At 48.7% G+C, this 20,951-nt stretch overlaps 1 protein-coding gene across 1 annotated transcript; it reads right to left on the bottom strand.

The window, feature by feature from the left end:
• Positions 1-26: 26 nt before the first annotated feature.
• Positions 27-19,396, bottom strand: jmy (junction mediating and regulatory protein, p53 cofactor). The gene is made up of 9 exons (XM_079365038.1): positions 18,026-19,396; positions 11,301-11,474; positions 6,457-6,607; positions 6,020-6,189; positions 5,629-5,794; positions 5,065-5,255; positions 4,797-4,979; positions 4,194-4,704; positions 27-4,087 (listed from the first exon to the last, which is right to left on the bottom strand). Exons 1-9 carry the CDS (start codon positions 18,875-18,877, stop codon positions 3,777-3,779), a joined length of 2,709 nt encoding a protein of 902 aa, XP_079221164.1. The 5' UTR covers positions 18,878-19,396; the 3' UTR covers positions 27-3,776.
• Between the last annotated feature and the right edge of the window lie 1,555 nt (positions 19,397-20,951).

The following is a 20,951-nucleotide window of genomic DNA, read 5'->3' as shown; positions in this document are numbered from 1 at the left end:
ACGGTAGCTACGTAGCGCTTTCTTTCTTTTGGTTGGATTTAAAGTTGCCAAAAACACGTCGTGGTGAAGAAGGCGTGAGGTAGCTGGAGGACACACTAAGGGCTTGTTGACGACATGTGGGAGACTTGAATGACTTTATCACCGTGAAAATTATGAATATTTCTGATCGAAAGGGGACAAAAATAATTTGGATGATTCTTTTTAAATGTTGAATATTATTATGACCACATGCTTCAAAACACAAATTGTAATTTTTGAGTTTATATTAAAAGAAAATTCAAACAGAAGTAATGCTGCCGTCTGTTCTGTTTCTGCTGTCTGTGGTGCTGCGATCAGATTTAGAAAACACAAACGGCTGTTTTCATACCTGCACAAAACGTTTTCAGGGGGAGCTGAACACTCGGACTGCAGCCGGAGTTTCTCCTCATGTTCAGTCTGGTGGAGTGTGCGGGCCGATCTCCCCTCAGTCGTCTTTACCTGAGAACATTCATCACACAGACGTCAACAGGAGGAGTGAATGAATCCTCGTTAAAGAAAACCTTCAACAACAACAGCATTCAAAAACAAACTGGTGCTTGATTTTATTTTGGAAAGGGTAAATATATAACAAGGATATAGAAAGCCGAGAGGAATGTCATGATAAGGAAACAAAAGAGCCAAAAAGAAAACCTTAAAAAGTACATGGACATTTATACGCTTTAAAAATCATTTCAAATATGAAGTTTTTCAATAAATACTTCAATACATTTAGGCATGCGGATATAGTTTTCATGATTTACAATTTCATTACAGTAAAATAATTAATAAAATGACTCTGAATTATTGCACTTACGTTGTGATGGGTTTGTCCTAAAACCAGTCACATGCATAAGATCATCAAAGGTTCAACAAACGTCAGACTTCATGTTAACGGTGGAAAGAAATCTACGCAGTTCAGATTCTACAAGTTTAAACATTTAGGTAAAAACAAAAAAAAAAAAAAGCACAACGGTGTCTTAAACCCAAAACAAACAAAAATAAAAGTGAGGGAGTAGCTGTCCAAAATGACATTTAAACATGAAATCATGTTTAGTATCATAAAGGATCTTCATGTGGATGAGAAACGGTTTGAGCTGCTGGCGATGATTTTAAACCGTAGTTTCTATTAACAGCTGCGACTCCGTGCGTTTAGGAAAAGTTTTACATTTTGCAATCTCCTGCCGAGAGTTCGATGAGAAGTTTGATACCACACATGTCCAAACTGTAAATATGATGCTGAAGCTAGCTTAGTTAGCTTAGCATCAATGCTAAAGACAAGGCAGATTTTGCTGCTCCAGCTTCTCATCCAACTCTCAGAAACAAAACAGACTTTCCAAAAGAGTCGAAATGCTCCTTTACAATTAGCCATCAGTGCGTGACTTGTAACAAATAAAAATAAACAGGTCAGTGAATGTTCAGGTTTGACACAGTTAACACGTAATGACTGGTATAAAATCACACGCACACACAAACACAACACACTCCAGTAAGTAAGGAACAAAAAAAAGGCAGTGGAACGAGAGCGGACTCTCTTACAGGTAAATGTAATGATGTAAAAACTACTAAATAAATACAGACGTCATCACATGATCTCCATGTTGTCAGTTTGTGGAAAGCAGAAGGCTGCGTCAGTAACCAGCAGAGGCCGATAAAACCTCCGGCTACAATCTCGTCAACAGGCGTCTGATGTTTTTGTTTGTTTTAACTCAAGGTCCCGATACTAAACATTCATGTAACGACAATTACAGATCAAAAATAAATCCTGATCATCATACTGGAAACGCCTGAACTCAAAATGTTGTTTATGCTTAAAAATGGCTCAAACGGTGAAACGACCCTTTAAAGCAACAATATGTATGATTTTGGCTCGGTGCGCTTTGGCGCCCACTGAAGGTCTCAGAGTGCAACTGCGTTCTGACACAAAGAGGGTTCAAAGACGCGAGAAGGCAAAGAACAGCTAGCTAGCTAATCTGACTCCGGAGACTCAGACGACTTTCTGCAGCCTGCGAAACACGAGACACGGTGACAAGCTAACGCTACGTCTGTGTGAGCTAGCGCTGTAAAGACGTCCGCGCTTCTCGTCAGACGAGCTCCTCCTGCTGCAGATTTCTGAGGTCGACTCTGAAACGACAGATTGCTGCTTTAAAACGTTGAGGGTTGAATTTCTTGAAACGTTTTTTAAAGGTGGTTTTAACGGGAAGGTGACCACAACAGCAAACAACACAACATCATCCATCCATCCATTTATCTATCTGAAGAGTCGAAGCACATTCAGCCAATCACCAAATGATGTTCAAGTAACAGCTCATATATTAACGCGCGAGTTTATTATTTATATCGTGTTGAAATACTGACGCGGTCAAAAAGCGAGGGTGCAGAAACGACGATCTGAAAGACGACAGCTGTTCCAGTGTTTGTTATTTCAGGTTTATTTGTCATTCTTTGGAAATAGTTGCGTTAGCTTTAGCGTTAGCATTAATGCTCGCGGGGATCCCGCCGGAGATGATCAGCTGCGACGGAGCAGGTTCAGACGTTTGCTTACGGATTTGTGGCCCGGCTGTGCGGCGCTCGTTTTAAAGCCCGTCTGGGCGGCGAGTAAACATCCACACACACAGACTCTCTCTTCTAAACTGCTGAGTCATGCGTCTCTAAATGGTCATTTCCTCCGTCAGTAGAAACATCGATGGCTTTCACTCCTGTTATTTGAGCTCTTCGCTTGACGACCACGAGGACGTTCAAATCTGCGAGCTCTTAGACGTTTGGTTTTCACGGCCTGGATTTGACGACTTCCTGATTAACACTTTTAAAAGTTTAGCACTTCCTGTTAGCATTGTATCCATGGAGACGTACAGACGAACGCCATTGGATGACCTCAATGCCGAGGAAAACCGCTCATTCGTTATCATCGACCGACACCATCTTTATGTTCTAAAGAGCACGCCACGGTTCCTTCAAAAGCACCGTTACGACCTCATGTCTGAAAAGTGGCGCCCTCTGCCTCGTCTGCATCTCTATATCTCCCAGCATGCTTTGCACAGGAAGCGGCGTCTGCAGTAAACGCAGTGCAGTCAATGAACGAGGGAAAGTTTTCACGTTGGGTCGTGCGGGGGAGCGGCGGCTTATCCGGTGACAAACTCTTAAATAATGTAGCGCCATAAAAAGTATAAAGCCAGCATGAAGGCCCCGCCCACTTTAAGGTATAAAAAGTGCGTTTTATACAAAGCGTCCTCTCGTTCTTCTCTTTCTCGGTTTTCTTAAATCTGCTGTAAAGTGACGACGCTTAAACATGGCTGACGTGTTCACTCGTGATGAAGCTCCGCCCAGCTGACTCCTCACTGAAGGAGGAAGTGGGCGGCGTCCTATCCTTCATACGCGTTGTAACATGGCTGGTGTCGAGCACGTGCGGTGAAGATGAAGCGGGAGACAAAGAAGCGGCGTCCTGAAACAAACGCATCACAGCACGCTACAGTACGACTCTGACGTGTAGACCGACGTAATGAGAGGTTAGAGGTTGTGTCCTCGCCACCAACGCCACAGCAATGACATAAAAAAAAAAAAGATTAGTGGTCCATCTTTACAAACAGACAGAAGTATTTCAAAATAAAAGCATACTTCTGAGCAGTCTCAGATATTTAAAAAAAAAAAAATCAAGGTCTTTGTTCCGTTCCTGCCGCGGTGATTTGACCGCGGCGTTAGCCTTTGTTTGCTCTTCGTTTCGGCGCCACAAATCCTCAAAAAGGTGAGCGTTAAAAAAAAAGCTAGTTTTCCCAGTCAGTGCAGGGGAGACCCTCGTCTTCAGACTCGGACTCGGGTGACGCCTCTTTGATTCTCCTCAGGGCCTCGTGGATGCTGCGGGTCAGAGCGTCCGCAGAGTGGTGGTAGCTCTTGGCGTGGCGCTGCTGCTCCGGTCGGGTCCGTACCTTCCTCAGCCGGACGCCCTGACGGATCTGGGCCAGGATGTTGTTGCCGTCGTCGTCAGGGTCCGGGGCCAGGACTCGCAGCTCGGCCTTCCTCAGGTGGAAACTCCCCCGTTTGAGGGAGGCCAGGACCTCGTCCATCGGGGAGCCCGCTGCGGACAAACAAACGTTCAGTTACTTCAGCTTTAAACTTTGTCCACATGGGGGCGCCAGAGTGACAAGGAGCATGACCTCGGCCTGGACTCGTTTCTCTCTCACCTCTCCTCCACGATGAAGAGTCAAGCGAGGCGGTCTTCTTCAGCTTCTTCCTCGCCGTCAGCAGCTGACTGCTGTCGAAGAATCGAGGAGAAAACGGAGCCAGAGGCAGAGAGGAAGGTTCAGACTCGCGTGGGCGGAGCCGCGTCGGGCTCTCCGAGGGGTTCTTCTCACCCGGGTTGTCCTCTAAAGACGGAGGCGGAGGAGGAGGGGGAGGAGGAGGAGGCGGGGGAGGGGGAGGAGCCAGAGATAAAACAGACGGGGTGGCAGAGAGAGGAGGAAGAGACAGGAAGGAAGGAGACGAGTCCAGACTTTGGAGCTGGACGGCGGGTAGAGACTCGCAGGAGTCCGGCGGCGGCGGCGGAGGAGCAGAGAGTTCTGGAAGGTCGGAGATCAAGACCTCGGTCTGGACGCTGGTCGTCTGAGTGCTCGGCTGCTGAGCGCCTCTCCTCCGACAGTGAGGCTGAGTCAGACGCAGCCGGCTCGACTTCAGAGTCACCTGACCGGGATAGCGCTGAGGAGGAGGAGTCAACAAGGACCGTTAGTCAACACACACACACAGACACACACACACACACAGACACACACACGCACACACACACACACCTGTTTGAGGCTGCGCAGTCGGTCCAGAGTCCTCTGCCTCTCCTGACTCACTCGGGCGTTACTCTTGACTTCATCTTCCTCGGCGTCTCCGACCTTCACAGTCACCTGTTTCAGTGAGTGTGGGGAGTCATCGTCGCCGTGTCTCTGCTGAATCTTCTGGTTGTGATTTACGACACAGATTTCCTGATGAAGACAAAAAGCTGATCAGACCAACGCGCTGTCTCTCTGGAGACCACGCCCCCCCACCCCCCGGACGGCGAGCACATACCTTCTTGTTTTTGAGGTAGACTTTCTTGGCGGTGATGCGTCCTCGTCGGGCCTCGAGCTGCCGCGTCCTCTGCTGCAGGACGCAGAGTTCTTCCTCTCTGAGGGGGGACGGCGGGGCGGCAGGGTCCTCTTCACCCTTCATGGCATCAGGACTCTCAAAGGCATCGTAGTACACGACTTCATCCTGTCGCTCTGGAGGACCAATCAGAGAAGAGAACAGAGATTAATGCTGCAGACTCTCTCTCTCCCCCCTCCCTCTCTCTCTCCCCCCCCCTCTCTCTCTCCCCCCCCTCTCTCTCTCTCTCTCTCTCTCTCTCTCTCTCCCTCTCTCTCCCCCCTCCCTCTCTCTCCCCTCCCCCCCTCCCTCTCTCTCTCCCCCCTCCCTCTCTCTCTCCCCCCCTCTCTCTCTCCCCCCCCTCTCTCTCCCCCCTCCCTCTCTCTCTCTCTCTCTCTCTCTCTCTCTCTCTCCCCCCCCTCTCTCTCTCTCTCTCCCCCCTCCCTCTCTCTCTCTCTCTCTCTCTCTCTCTCTCCTCTCTCTCTCTCTCCCTCCCTCTCTCTCTCTCACCTGTCATCTGTCTGCGCAGACTCTGCAGCTGAGCGGTGAGCAGCAGCTCTTCACAGCGCAGCACCTCGGCCTGGATGTCGTACAGCTGCAGCTGTAGCTCGTAGTACAGCGCCTCCAGCTGGTCCAGACGCAGCATTGCATCCTCACTGTCCTGCAGACTCTGCATCTACAACACAGACGGCATCACATTATCCTGCTGCTGCTGCTGCTGGAGGCTGTGTGTGACACACGGAGGGTTAAACTGTGTGAACATGTAGAGTCAGTCAGTCTCAGTGAGTCATCAGGATGTTATTCTCTCCGTTACAGGATGTTTGAGGCATGAGCTCACGCTTCAAACTCCACCATTATTTCCCTCTCTGAGTGTCGGTGTCTCTCACAGCTGTCACGTTACCTCCTCCTTCAGGCCGTGCTTCCTCTGCTCCAGGCAGATCTCCTTCGCCCTCATCAGCTGCAGAGTTTCTTTGGACACGGCGTACTGAAGCCGCTCCATACGCTCGACCGCCGCTGCCCACGCCGACTTTCCAAACTTCCTCTGGTCAGCACGCATCCGCTCGTACAGAGCTACAACACACGTTAGATCAGATAAGACGTCTTGGACTTTGACAAACATGAGCTGCTCTTTTTCTGACTGAAGAATCAAGGAGCTTTTTGTTGGCTGCTTTTCAGAAGAATGTTTTTGGCGTTTCCTGCTCGCTCATAGCTGACATGTTTTTCTCAGAAAGGGGCCTTCGGTATGTGCGAGGTTGGTTTCCTATCATCTCTAGGTGAAGTGTCATGAAGTAAACACAGCAGCGCTAAAGTTCAAAGGTCACAGCCTCCCGTCTTTACCTTTCTGTCCGCGAGTCGTGGTTTCAAAGAACTTGACAGTCAGGTCCTGGATGGAGAGCACGGCGGCGTGAGCCTTCTTCTGCCACTCCTCGTCCTCTCTCCTCAGGCCGTCCACGCGGCGGGGACCCAGGCGCTCCGTCTCCAGAGAGATCTGAAGGAGGTCGGAGCAGCGGGTTAGTGCGACTCTTTTAACCACCACGAAAGCAAACACAAAGTTCAACGTGCCGAGTTAAAGACGCAGCGTTTTAAAAACATTCATCAGGAATTAAACCAGTCTCAACCAATCCGAACCCAGGACTCCATGTTTGTAAAGTGCATCGTGTTGCCTTCAGGGGACAAAAAGACAGATGCTAAACACTGAAGCTTCAGTGCCCGCGACATGGCGACCCACGTCTCTCATGTTTTTTAAAGATTTATTTTGTGCCTTTATTGAAAAAAGAGGACAGAGCTGGGAACGTTAACCCTCGCCATGCACGACAGGAGCCACCAGCGCCCCCTGCAGTACACATTTCAAACACTAGGTGTCAGAGATACGTATTGCTCCTTTAAGTCTTCTCTTCACAGCTCGTCTCAGAAACAGCAGAGTCATCTGGGACGCTGTAATCATGAGTCAGCAGGTTTTAAAGTCGCTGGAGCTCCTCCTCTTCACACTGCCCTGGAAATAAACCGCTCTGTAGTACCAGCAGCTGGCAGCAGAGGGCGCTGGTGGCTCTGAGCACAGGCATGTCTGTGCATGTTTATGTGCAGAGTGACACTAACCCAGTGTCCTACTGAGCAGCTGGAACAATACAGAGAATATCCAAACAAAGAGTCTGAATACAAACACGAGGTGTTGGATTGTTTTTTTTTTTTTTTTATTACGAGGCACAAAGATCAAACGTCGAGCGTTTTTCACAGCTCACCGGCTCGTGTCAGGACATGTGGGGGGAGAAAAGGAAAAAAAGTGAGAAACAGGGAAAAGCTCTGCCACGTGGAGTCTGAACCCCCCGACCCCCCCCCCCCCCCCCTCCTCCTCGCAGAGAAAGACCACATGGAACAAAATGTACACACACACATTAACTCCCAGCCCATCCACACACACACACACACACACACTCTTCTTAATATGTGGATGTGAAACAGATGTGTGGAGGTGCTCAAATGTAAACAAGAGCATAGCAATTACCAACAAACCTCAAAGGCCCAGATTTATGTTCGCAGGCTTATTTAAAGCATTGTATTGTGTTTGTGTGTGTGTGTGTGTGTGTGTGTGTGTGTGTGTGTGTGTGTGTGTGTTACAGTGTGTCTGCACGTGAGGGGAAAGAACAGGGAGTGGTTTTGGGGTGAAACTGGGAGCACATGATGGAGGAGAGATTACGTCAGACGGCAGAGAGGAAAAGTCTGACAGAAGCTGCTCGCACGCACGCGCACGCACACACGCACACGCACACACACACGCACACGCACACATGACAGAGAGGACCGTCGGCGTCTGACCACGGCGACATGTCACGGTGTCTGTGCCACATTTTAAAATCACATGTTGTTGTTAGCTGACCTCTGTGACTCGTCCAAACAGAGTCGACTCTGTGATGACGAGTCAGAGACGAGTCAGAGATTGTATTATCGGCCAATCAGAGCAGAGAAGATGTCAATATTTGCCTTTAAAGCGTTCACGGGCTGATAGCGAGGACGAGCTGAGTCGCTGGGCGCTCTTCACGTGCAGCGTGTCGTCCTCACTGTTAATCACACGTCATGAAAGAGTCACACCTGTCACTGTATCTCTATGAATAAAACCACACGGGGGGGGGGACTGCTGCTGGTGAGCAACAACAGACGTGTCAGTCACACGCCAGCTCTCGGGGTCACGGCGTGGTTATCTCACTTGGTTAAAATAGAGGCGTCAGAGCGTGGCAGGAAACCTCCACAAGGCGACGTGTGAGAAACATTTATCCAACCGCTGCTGCAGCGTATCAGCACACACACACACACACACACACACACACACACACACACACACACACACACCAGCAGCTTCATTTGGCGCTCTGAACAGACTTCCTGTCCAACATGAGTCACCACATCAGCTCGCCACGCCTCAACACGCCGCTGCTCATGACCTGGATAAGCTTCACGTGAGAGGAACTTTTTAAGTCCGAACTGGACCGATTCATTTCAACATGTTCGTCGTCTCTCGACTTCTTCCTGCTCTGTGACCTTCGTTTGTTGAGTTTTTTTGTTTGTTTTAGAATTTGTGTATAGTTTGCATCCCAGCTGGGGGTGAACACAGCAGCCATGGCAACCGTTGCTATGCGACGCTGCAGCTGATGTGAAACAGTAACCGGAGCTCAGACACATTACAGAGGAGAGCCACATGATTAATGCACGGCCGACCTTTGACCTCCAGTGTAACAGAGCACCGCAGCGCTTCAATCCGCCCGACGGCGAGCGGCTCGCCGAAACACTCGACACCTTCCGCTGTCGCTTCATTCAGGACGGGCCAGCCGGAGGAAAGGGAGCAGCCCGGGGTTTCTTATGATGTTAAACTGAATCCTGGTCGGTCTCGGACTGATCCGGCCTGCGTCGACACACGTGACGCAGTCAGAGGCGCTCAGGCTCGCCGTCACATGTATCCACACACAGAGTCAGATCAGACCTCCTCCACAGGTCAGTGAACCGGGAGCTGCAAAGGTGGTGGATTCACAACCTCACACCGCTGCTCGCCACTTTACAGTCAACAATAGATGCAAACGACGGCGTGCTCCTCCTCCCTCACGTTCCTGCTGACTCGTCAGTTTGCCTCTGCCAGCAGACATTTGCATACAGCTTTGTTTTCAGCCGTTGGATCGTAGCCCTGAGGGCAGCAGGTGGTGGAGCTGGAGCTTCAGTCGGAGGGTTCACATTCTCCCAGTACAGAGCAGAGACAGGTACACCTGCACACCTGCACACCTGCACACCTGCAGCTCAACCTTCTCTGCCAGGCTCAGTTCAAACCGTCCGCTCGGAGAAACTTTCACTTCATGTTTTAGGAGATGTGTGTTTGAAAAGGAAGGACTCAAGAGATTATGTATAACCTACGACAGTCACAGGAGCTCAGGAGGGCGGGGCTTGACACAAGGTGACTTCCTGGTGTGGGTGGGGCTTGAAATGATGTAATCATGAAAGAGAATGAATAATCTCCTGAAACAGCTGCATGTTGTAGTTTTTTTTAAGAAGCTCATCCACTGCAGTTGTTGGGGACTATTTTTAGCTGCGGATTAATCCTCGTGCAGCGCACTGTAAGTATTTTAGAGCTGCAGGATGAAGTGTGTGTGTGTGTGTGTGTGTGCGTGTGTGTGCTTAAGTCAAACTGAAGTGCAGCATGTGTGTTCATGATGGAGCTGCTTATCGATGTGTTTTATAAACAAAGGGCTCAGAGGAAAACGACCTTTGCACACTTTAAGATCAATCCACTGACTTCAAAACAAAACTCTTCTGCATCATCAGGCTGCTCCTTTTCTAAACTTAGATCAGCAGCGCTACGCCCAAATACCATCATAACGCACACTCATAAACACACCCACGCAGACGCTGCTGCTGGCTGTGTGAAGAATGCAGAAAAGGGAAAGTAGTCCCAACACAAGAGACGGGAGAAAACAGCACAAAGGGCTGCGTGACGTCATGTAGAACCAGGATCAGGCTGCAGAGTTTAGTTTCAGTAAGAAAGCTGCAGCATGTTGGCTGACACACACACACACACACACACACACACACACACACACACACACACACACACACACACACACACACACACACACACACACACACACACACACACACACACACACACACACACACACACACACACACACACACACACACACACACACACACACACACACACACACTCTCTCTCTTTGTTTCTCTGTTGGACGAGTTATTTTTGGCTCTATTTTCTAACATTCTCTCCGTTTATATTTTTAGAGCTGCTCGATTGGACTCCAGCTCAGAGTCTCGTGCAGTGAAGTGGAGCACACACACACACACACACACACACACACACACACACACACACACACACACACCTGTGTGTGCTGGGTTATTAAAATAGTGAAATCCCCCTCTTTGAACTACGTTTGGTCTTTTTTTTCTTGAACAAGAGAGAACCTTCCAGCACAACCTGGAAACAACAGGACTATCTCATGCTAGTTTTCAGATATAGGTCATGTGACCTACTGACCCAAAGAGGCATGTGAGACTTTAACGCCACCGTATCAAAGCCACGAGACAGAACAGGTCAGTGTGTGAGTGACTTCCTTCTTTTCAGGCGGACAGAACAAAGATGGAGAGCAGAGAGAAAACAGAGGAGTGTGCAGCTGAGGCTGCAGAAGTACTGGCTGCTTTAGTGGCTGCTGTAATAATACTTATGCTGGTTGTTAAGCCGATCTGGGCGGGGGGAGGGAGGGGGGGGGGGAGCCTCTCGGGCTGATCCTCTGCCCTTCACAACCCCTGAATGCAAAGCTACAGGGCAGCACAGACGGGCTGCTACTACAGCAGCATCATCACATGCCCCCTCTGTAACAAACGCTAATGTCATTACAGCGAGCTTAGGAGCGTGGGCTCACACGAGGACACGGCCACGCAGCGCTTCAAGCCTCCGTCCCCGGCGCCGCCTCTTCAAAACCTCAAACCAGACAGCGAGCGTGTTCCAGGACAGAGCAGATCTGCGTCTACATGGTGGTCTAAAGCTCTTTAAATCAAACCCCAAAACAGATGGGACTGTGTGTGTGTGTGTGCGTGTGTGTGTGTGTGTGTGTGTGTGTGTGTGTGTGTGTGTGTGTGTGTGTGTGTGTGTGTGTGTGTGTGTGTGTGTGTGTGTGTGGTACCTTAATCTGCTGTCTGCGCAGCATGGCCAGCTCCCTCATGTCCCTGAATGGCTGCAGCAGGTAGTGGTAGAGGTGAGTGGTGGCCTCCAGCAGCTCTCCGTACGCCTCGTCCTCCTCGGGGTAAACCTGCAGCAGCTCCACCATGCTGTCCATGGCCCGGTGCCGGTCCAACACCTGCACGGAGACACGCGTGAGAGGACGCACGCAGCTGAGGCCATGGTGCAGACACATCCAGAATACCCACTATATTATACATTATTATTATTATATATCATAGATTATAGGACAACACTTGGACCATTTCAAATTTGGCACAAAAAAAACCTAAACTCTCGTGTACGCTTTGAAACGATGACAAAACCCAAAAACACAACAAAGAACGACAAAACCTTTTTCACCCTTATCAATGACTTGAATTTCCATCAGGATCAATAAAGTATCTATCAATACATCTAATGCTGCAACAGAACATCAAGAAAAAGCCGCCATCAGTCAGAGTGACTCCATCACGGTGCAGAGAGAGCACGGCACAACAGAAGCTCCACATACACACAGTCAGACACACACACACACACACACACACACACACACACACACACACACACACACACACACACACACACACACACACACACACACACACACACACACACACACACACACACACACACACACACACACACACACACACACACACACACACACACACACACACACACACACACACACACACACACACACACACACACACACACACACACACACACACCTGCTCTCGCCCACTGACACCGCTGATCCCAACTCGCCTCAGACTCCAGACGAGGGATCCATTCATCCCCCTCTGACGCCACTGTAAATGTAAATATGGCGGCGTGAAGCGGCGAGCAGGGATTCTGTCGTTGAGGTGTTTAAAAGAGGTTGTTGGAGTGACATGAATATGTTCAGTAAAGTTAATAATGATTGTTCCCCCTGAGTGTGACTAACTTCACTCAGGTTCATGATGTGTGAAACGGCTCTAATTGGGACTAATTCACGTTAACAATGAGGCCCAAACAAAAGCTGCTTCAGAGCTCAGGAGGGGAAAAATAACAAGTTTAATCTATAACAGTGAGGCAGAGCAGGTACCACTGTGTGTGTGTGTGTGTGTGTGTGTGTGTGTGTGTGTGTGTGTGTGTGTGTGTGTGTGTGTGTGTGTGTGTGTGTGTGTGTGTGTGTGTGTGTGTGTGTGTGTGTGTGTGTGTGTGTGTGTGTGTGTGTGTGTGTGTGTGTGTGTGATATAATGTAGAGCACACAGAGCAGGAGCTGCTGATTCACAGACTCCACATTGTTCTGCAGATAAACGCTATCAAAACAGCGATTGTACACACAAACACAATTCCTCTCCCGGCTCTCAGAAACCAGAATCTCCGATTCAAACGGCACAATACTCGTCCTTCAGTCCCGCCTCGGCTGATATTAAAATGTCCGTCCACGGCGCTGAATAAAGTGCTCTTCTGGTTGATATGAATAGAGACTCTTATATGAAGTCCGGGCTGATTTTTCCAAAGCCCTTCACGTCGGGGCAGACACTGCACGATTCAGCTCGGACACACTGCTCCTTCTGTTCACCTTGAGCCGCTGTCTCTGTGGTAACCACGGGCCAACCGTACACCGGCTCTCTGCGCCCGCACTCACTGCTGAACAGGGAAGCCCTCAGGCCTGCTATCCAATCATCCAAACAGCAGATCTGTCAGGATCCTGGATTTATGACTTCTACACTATGACATGAGATCAAATCAAACTGAAGACGGCGTCACTTCCTGCATGTCTGAACTTAAAAACAAATTCTTCCCCCCTTTGATTAAAGATCCTTCTTAAAGATTCAAAGTGCTCCGTTCGCTTCGGGTCATTTCGCTCCTCTGTAGCCGCCCTTCTGTTGGCGTGCCAAGCAGGCCGCTCCGACACTAACGAGGCGTGCTGGACTAATGAAAAATAAAAAACTCTCCCGCTTTAAATATCTCCTGGACTTCAGGAGAGTGCATCACGCTGCGATGACACCACGCTGCGATGACACCACGCTGCGATGACATCACGCTGCGATGACACCACGCTGCGATGACATCACGCTGCGATGACACCGCGCTGCGATGACATCACGCTGCGATGACATCACGCTGCGATGACATCACGCTGCTATGACATCACGCTGCTATGACATCACGCTGCGATGACATCACGCTGCTATAACACCACGCTGCTATGACACCACGCTGCTATGACATCACGCTGCTATGACATCACGCTGCTATGACATCACGCTGCGATGACATCACGCTGCTATGACATCACGCTGCTATGACATCACGCTGCGATGACATCACGCTGCGATGACATCACGCCGCTATGACACCACGCCGCTATGACATCACGCTGCGATGACATCACGCTGCGATGACATCACGCTGCGATGACATCACGCTGCGATGACATCACGCTGCGATGACACCACGCTGCGATGACACCACGCTGCTATGACACCACGCTGCTATGACATCACGCTGCTATGACATCACGCTGCGATGACATCACACTGCTATGACATCACGCTGCGATGACATCACGTTGCTATGACATCACACTGCTATGACATCACACTGCTACGACATCATGCTGCTATGACATCACGCTGCGATGACATCACGTTGCTATGACATCACACTGCTATGACATCACACTGCTACGACATCACGCTGCTATGACATCACGCTGCTACGACATCACGCTGCTACGACATCACGTTGCTATGACATCACACTGCTATGACATCACGCTGCTATGACATCGCGCTTCCAGACAGTTAGGGAAAACATGAGCAAGATCAGGGTTTAGCATACTGAACTGAACCAAGCCGGACTGAACCAAGCCAGACTGAACCAAGCCGGACTGAACCAAGCTGGACTGAACCAAGCCGGACTGAACCAAGCTGGACTGAACCAAGCTGGACTGAACCAAGCCAGACTGAACAAAGCCGGACTGAACCAAGCTGGACTGAACCAAGCTGGACTGAACCAAGCCGGACTGAACCAAGCCGGACTGAACCAAGCTGGACTGAACCAAGCCGGGCCGTTTGGTGCAGACGAGGCTGAAGAGATGAAGTGAAAATCAGTGAGCAGGACTTTAAAGAGTTTCTCAAGAATGATTAAAGACAACAAAGAGCCCGGCTGGTTCTATTCTGAATCCAAATGTTCCTGAGCCACTGGTTACGATGGTGGGGCCAGCAGTCTTTAGAAACCAGTGACCCAGTGGACCCGTGGCAGATCTAACGTTCTTCTCAGCAGCTTCACAGAAATACACAGAAAAGATGGAGACGAGAGGTGTGACTGTAACTTTAATTTGAAACGTTGAGACGTGATTGACGGCTCCACTCACAGAGGCCTCCAGTCACTGTGTAATTACAGGCTGCTGTGAGTGACATGAGCTGAAGCATGGCTGCTGCAGCCGCCCTGTCATCAGGACTCACTCTTCCAGTTTGTCCGTGCCGAATGTGCTCCGTCTGCACCGAGTACTTTTAGTCTCTCCGGGTTCCTTTTAATTGAAACTTGTCGGAGGAAGAAGACGCCTCTCGTCTGTGACCGGAGCAGACGCTCTTCTGTCACAGCAGACGTTTAACAGATAAATGAATCCATAAAGGGAACACGGGGGATCTCTGTGAGTCTCCTGGTGATAACAGACAGACCGAGGTGAGTCCTTGATGCAGCACCGTGGGTTCAAATCCGACCTCGAGCCTTTCCTGCACGTCGGCCCCTAACTCTCTCCTCCCAACATTTCCGGTCTCTCTTCGGCTGCTCTATCCAATAAAAGCAAAATACGGCCCCAAAAATATTTTCAATATCCTCCATGGAAGCCCTGGAAGTTACAGACTGAGAATGGAATCAGGTCATCACGTCGGAAAAGCAGGAACATTTGGAGAGATGGTCCATGAAAGTTAGAATTCATTCTCCAAAAGAGAAACTAAAGATACGAGATCAAAGACGAGTCAAAGCTGATGTGGAACACGTGAAGGACTCTGGAGAGACGGGAAGCAGAAGATGTTTCATGTTTTAAAAATATAAGATTCCCTCACTTGAGTCTGATTCAGTTCAGTAACTGGGTCGGCACGTGTTGACCTTTGACCCGTCTTGTTGTGTCCCAGTGTTAATGACACAGAGATAATAGCTGTTGACTCGGCACGAGAAGGAAGCATTAGATGTGATCGATGGACATGAAGACGTTAATCACTCCGGACTTGATAAATCTATCGTCTTTGATTCTATTCATTCAGGAGGGAAAACTCCTGCTGGCTTGACATCTATAAGAATCCTTTTTTTTCCCTACAATCTCTTCAGTCCCTCCAGATCGAACAAAACATGATGAAGACAAAAAGAACGAGTGACTCGGCCGGATCTGCGAGCTGACGCGTCTCCTTCAAACAAACCAGTCAGACATTGTTTAATGAAATAATCTTCCTGGATTGGCCGATCCCTCTGGCAGCTGTTTGTGCTTTGTGTGTCGATCAGCTGAACAAAGAGGAGGAGGTGAGAGACTCTGCCTGGGGCTTTGTCTCCTCTCAAACACTCACACTGACTGGGACCAGAGTTTTTACCCACACAGTAACAACTGCAGGGATCCAGCTCTAACAGGGAGGAGATGCTGTCATCACACATTTCCTGCAGTAATGAGAGAAAACACACGTCACACATGCGTGTTGTGTTACACGCCTTCAGCTGTCCGGCGAACACTGAAACAATCTCAACAGCTGTGGTGACACGTCGTTTCTCTGACTCCGCCTCTGATTGTTCTCCACGACTCCCCTCAGAACGTTCAGCCAACTGCAGCGTGCCGTCTGCGGCCGGGCCGGATCATGTTTCAGGCCTGTGAATGTGCAGCCGCAACAGATGGCAGATCACAGAAGAGGGAGGAGGGGAGGATAAAGGAAGAGGAGGAGAGCGAGCAGACCACAGCTACATTTACACCACCAGTACCAGGAACCAGAAGAAACTGAGAAGTTCCTCCGACCCAGACGTGTTCAAGTTTCAAACATGAAGATAAATAAGAGTTTGAATCAGACATGAAGGAAACCAGCCAGTATGTCCTCCTTCTGACTCTAGATTCTGCTCCTGAATGCTCTGGATCTGATTGGACCAGAGAAGGTAGGCGGGGCTTTGAAGGCCGTTTTGGACGCCCCTGGGTTTGCCAGATATGAGAATAATAAGCTCCAGCAGCAGAAAGCTGCTCAAACTAGGATCAATGTTGGAGATGCTTTTGAAACATGCAGAGAGGTTAGAACGCAGAAAGCTTTACAGACCCATGCAGAGCTGGCTAAACACTGAAGCTACAGTGTCCACCACATGCAGAGCTGGCTAAACACTGAAGCTACAGTGTCCACCACATGCAGAGCTGGCTAAACACTGACGCTACAGTGTCCACCACATGCAGAGCTGGCTAAACACTGAAGCTACAGTGTCCACCACATGCAGAGCTGGCTAAACGCTGAAGCTACAGTGTCCACCACATGCAGAGCTGGCTAAACACTGAAGCTACAGTGTCCACCACATGCTGACCTGTGTGAGAGGAGGGGGGGAGACAGCTCTCTGTAATCCCGAATTTCCCCATGGGGGATCAATAAAGTTATATCCTAATGATTAGAGTTTAGACTGCAGTACTAATTGTAAACACTAGGGGGCAGTTACATTTTGCTCCTTTCATTATTGTTACTTCAAAAGAGGCAGAAACCCTCCGTAAAGTCTCTGTGCTTTCACAAAGTCCTGTTCCTGTTCTTTGAGATGTAAAGGTGAAACTTTACGATATTGTCTATTGAAGAAAATCTGAAGCGTGAGACGTAAAGCCAGAGAGGAACAGCAGGAGGCGATGTGCTGTCAGAAAGCAGAGGAGCAGGTTTATGAGTCTGGACAAGAGAACTGAAGACAAGATGTTTTTTTTTCTGTGGGAAAAACTGAAGTGACGACCTCCCAAAGTCCTGAATCCCTGGAGAAAGTTCCTGCGGTGGAAACGCAGCTCACACACAATTATATCCTGAGAACCAGATATACGTTTCTTCAGCTTGTGATTTCTCTGTTCCTCATTATTAAAAAAAAACATGACTTGAATGAATGCCAGATACTTTTAAATACAATCCAGACTCTAAAGAATGAAGCGCTGGGATGTCACGTGCTGATAATGACAAATCTGGGACAGGGACTTCCTTGTACTGCTCAATGATTGAAGAGTATTTAGAGATATTTACAGTACGTGCGTCTTTGTTTACATGCTCTTCATTACTTGGGAAAGCAGTCGAATGTGTGAAGCACTTTGAGTCCAGGATAAATTCCCCCCTGAGGGGTCGATAAAGTGTATCAGGAGGATCTCAGAGGGATGAACAAACATAGAGGTGAGAGAGAGAACGGAGGAGAAATGAAAATCAACGACCTGTAATATTTACAACAACATTTTTAACACATGACTTTTTAAACGTGTCTCCGTGTCAATCTTCCAGTTTAAAGGAATAATGTCATTAACAAATCAGAGATCCAGTGTGAGAGTCCTGACTGTCTCCAGTGTTGTTGTCAGAGCTGTGTTTACAGACAGACAGATCTCTGTGCTGTGTCACAACATTTCAACTAACACAGATTCACATTACACATTAACACCTCAAGCACCAGATTATTCAGAATAATAATTAAATAAATAATAAATAAATGATTGATCACCTCTTGCATGCGTCTCTTGGCTCTCTCCAGAGCGTCCTCGTAGCCTTTCTGTCTCAGCTCGCTCAGACTCTCGTAGTACTCCTCCGTGTCGTCCGGCTCACTGAAGAGCACCTGTGAGAGGATCTTCCAGCCGCAGGTGTCCAGAGCGTGACCCAGGTACACCTGCAGCTGGTAGCACAGGGCGTCCGTCTCCCGCTGCGAGACCCCCCCACCTGCACCGAAAAGCACCGTCCACACGCCGGACGTGTCCTCCGGGAAGGAGGGCAAACACGGCTCCAGGTCGGAGTTCACCGCGCACAGCTGGAGGTGGACGGCCCGCAGGTCCTGGAAGGAGAACAACCCGGCCCAGCTGAAGTCCTCATGGCTCTCTCCCTCTCCCGGGTCTGGATCCTCCAGGGACTGCGTGACATCCACCGGATCCAGGATCTCCATGTCCATTTGTTTAGGCGTCACGACATCCCAGGAGGCCACACACTCCGAAGTCTTTGAGGGGGACACTGTGACAGCCTGGGTCTCTGAAGGTTTTCCTTTGGGGACAGAATGTGGTCTAACTTTACCCGGGTGACAGACTTCATCAGTCTTTGTTTTCACCGGACTTTTTGTGCGTGTCTCCCCCGCGACAGGGAGCAGTTCAGCGGCTGTTGTTGTTGTTGTTGTGGTGGTGAGGAGGTCCAGGTCCAGAACAGTGCTCCGTCTCTGCACGGTTCTGTTGTGGCAGGTTATGGCGAACTTTCCCTCGATGTCGTTCCAGGCCACGATGAAGACGAATTTATGTCTCTCCTTTTCGTCGAAGACTTTGGGTCGGACGGAGACCCACTCAGACTCTAAGTGATCCTCCATGGTGAATGACATGTCATCCAACAACAACAACAAACAAACAAACAGGGTCGACTAACGTTCAACGTTATTAACGGAAACCTCGGAGCTAAATGCTAACACCAGCGCAGATTAGTTAGCATTAAACGTCAGCGTGAAAAGTGAGATTTTAACGGGACCGACGCAGCGAACAAAAAGGCGACCGAGCTTTGTTCACTCTCCTCGGCTAGCTCACCGTCGTCATCCCTCCGAACGACCCGGACACGGAGCCCCCTTTCACACGGTAAAACTCGCTGGGACACAGCGGGGGGTCACGCGGGAGCGGATAACGTCCGTTGACATGGCAGCCGTCCACGCGCGCGGTGATAATAACCGTTGACTGTGTTTGTTCTTTGTCCGTTCCGCTCGCGGACAATGCGCTCGCGCGACTAGACTCGACTCTGCTGCTGCCTCTGCTGCTGCTGCTCGGAGTCACGTGTGCGCTTCTGTTTACAAGCAGTCAAGTCGCGTGCGTGTTTGTCAAATCCGGGGAGGGATTTAACGCGTGCACCAGCAGTGATGCGTTCAAGCTCCAGGGTGAGAGTAGGAAATAAATATTTATACTCTATGTTTTCAGAATCACAATTATATTATATATTAATATAATTATAATTATAATTATATATATATTAAATACTTTACTAATCCCTGAGTGAAATTCTGGTTTAAACTCATCAATTTGTCAAGAGTGGGGCTACTACATACTGCTACCAGAGCTCTTTGGCGTTCAGTGCCTTGCTCAAGGGGGCACCTCAGTAGTTCTCGGGAAGGGTCCAGTTCTCCAATCAGCCTACAGGAACATTTCACAGTTTGGCTGATCGGAGAGTTCCCGCTATTAAAACCTCTACAGTTTTACCCACAGAATTAAAATATAATTGAAATATACAGAGGCAAACTTTGTGGGGCATTAGTGCTGATTGATATTTTGTGATTATTTGAGGATGTTTTTAATGATCCAGATTATAATCTCAAAGAGAAGGAGATTTAAAGGTGAGACATTGCACGTTTACTTCCCCTTTTCTCTGACAGCTTTATATAAATAAATTAATCAGACATTCACTGGTATGTATCAGGTTGCACCTCTGAAACAAACAGTGAGAGATGTATATTCCCACGTGCCCTGAACGCAACAGTCCCTTTAAACAAACGAACAGAACGAGAGAACAAATAAATCATCGATTTAAAACTTTGATGTTCTTAAATTAAAAATAATTATCATTTCCTGCCCCTCTATCTCTCCCCCTCCCCCCCTCTCTCTCTCTCATTCTCTCTCTCTCTCTCTCTCTTTCTGCTTGTGTCCGTCGCTGGCAGACGTGCACGAGGAGCATAAACATCCGCACGTGGGTAAATCCATGACGCAATCACGCAGAGAACGTCGAGACGTCCAAATGCTGTACGGCAACACCACGTGGACCAAAGATAACACAGTGTTTGCTTTAAACTGCCTGGTTAAATCAACCTGTTTCATAGATAAAAACATGAATACTGTTAAACTCAATCCTCTTCCTGTGTACATGATCAATCTTACAGTTGTTTTTATTTGTTTTAAATGTCTGAGGTCAAATAAAACTTTTCATCTCTTCAAAGAAGAAGCTCCACTTCTTCACAGATTTTAGATGATTCAGTGTGAACAGGAGAATATCACACTAATCATCTTCATGTTTGCTCAAATTCATATATTCTGCACACAAGATGATTATCTCATAGAAACAACTTTTCATCTAACACGTTCTTTTCTTTTTTCCTTTTGGCACATCAGGGGCTCCGTAGTTTCCTGCCTTTGTTTTTCAGAGTTCAGGGTCGACTTGGCTGAAAAGGTGCGTTTGTTGTGCAGACGGGAGATTCCCCAGATTAAAAAAATGAAACAGCAACGAGAATTCACAGTTCAAAGGCAAACAGATTTATTCAAATCAAACTAAATCAAGTCTGCATGAAGAGCTTTCACAGATTTCAACTAACATAGAGCACATAAACACCACACACACACACACACACACACACCAGCAGCTAAAGCACGAGAGAAAAGTAGTGTTTTAAGACCACTCTCAAAATTGCTGCTGGTTGCTGGTAG

Source organism: Symphodus melops (genome assembly GCF_947650265.1).
Source record: "Symphodus melops genome assembly, chromosome: 16".
In the NCBI taxonomy this organism is placed as follows: domain Eukaryota; kingdom Metazoa; phylum Chordata; class Actinopteri; order Labriformes; family Labridae; genus Symphodus; species Symphodus melops.
This window is presented reverse-complemented; position numbering and strand designations above follow the sequence as displayed.

Excerpts from the sequence above, each read along its gene's own strand:
- jmy (XM_079365038.1), bottom strand. The coding sequence starts at position 18,877 with ATGTCATTCACCATGGAGGATCACTTAGAGTCTGAGTGGGTCTCCGTC. Across the intron at positions 11,475-18,025 it reads CCAAGAGACGCATGCAAGAG|GTGTTGGACCGGCACCGGGC; the intron begins GTGATCAATCAT and ends GTCTCCGTGCAG. Across the intron at positions 5,256-5,628 it reads TCTGCGCAGACAGATGACAG|AGCGACAGGATGAAGTCGTG; the intron begins GTGAGAGAGAGA and ends TTGGTCCTCCAG.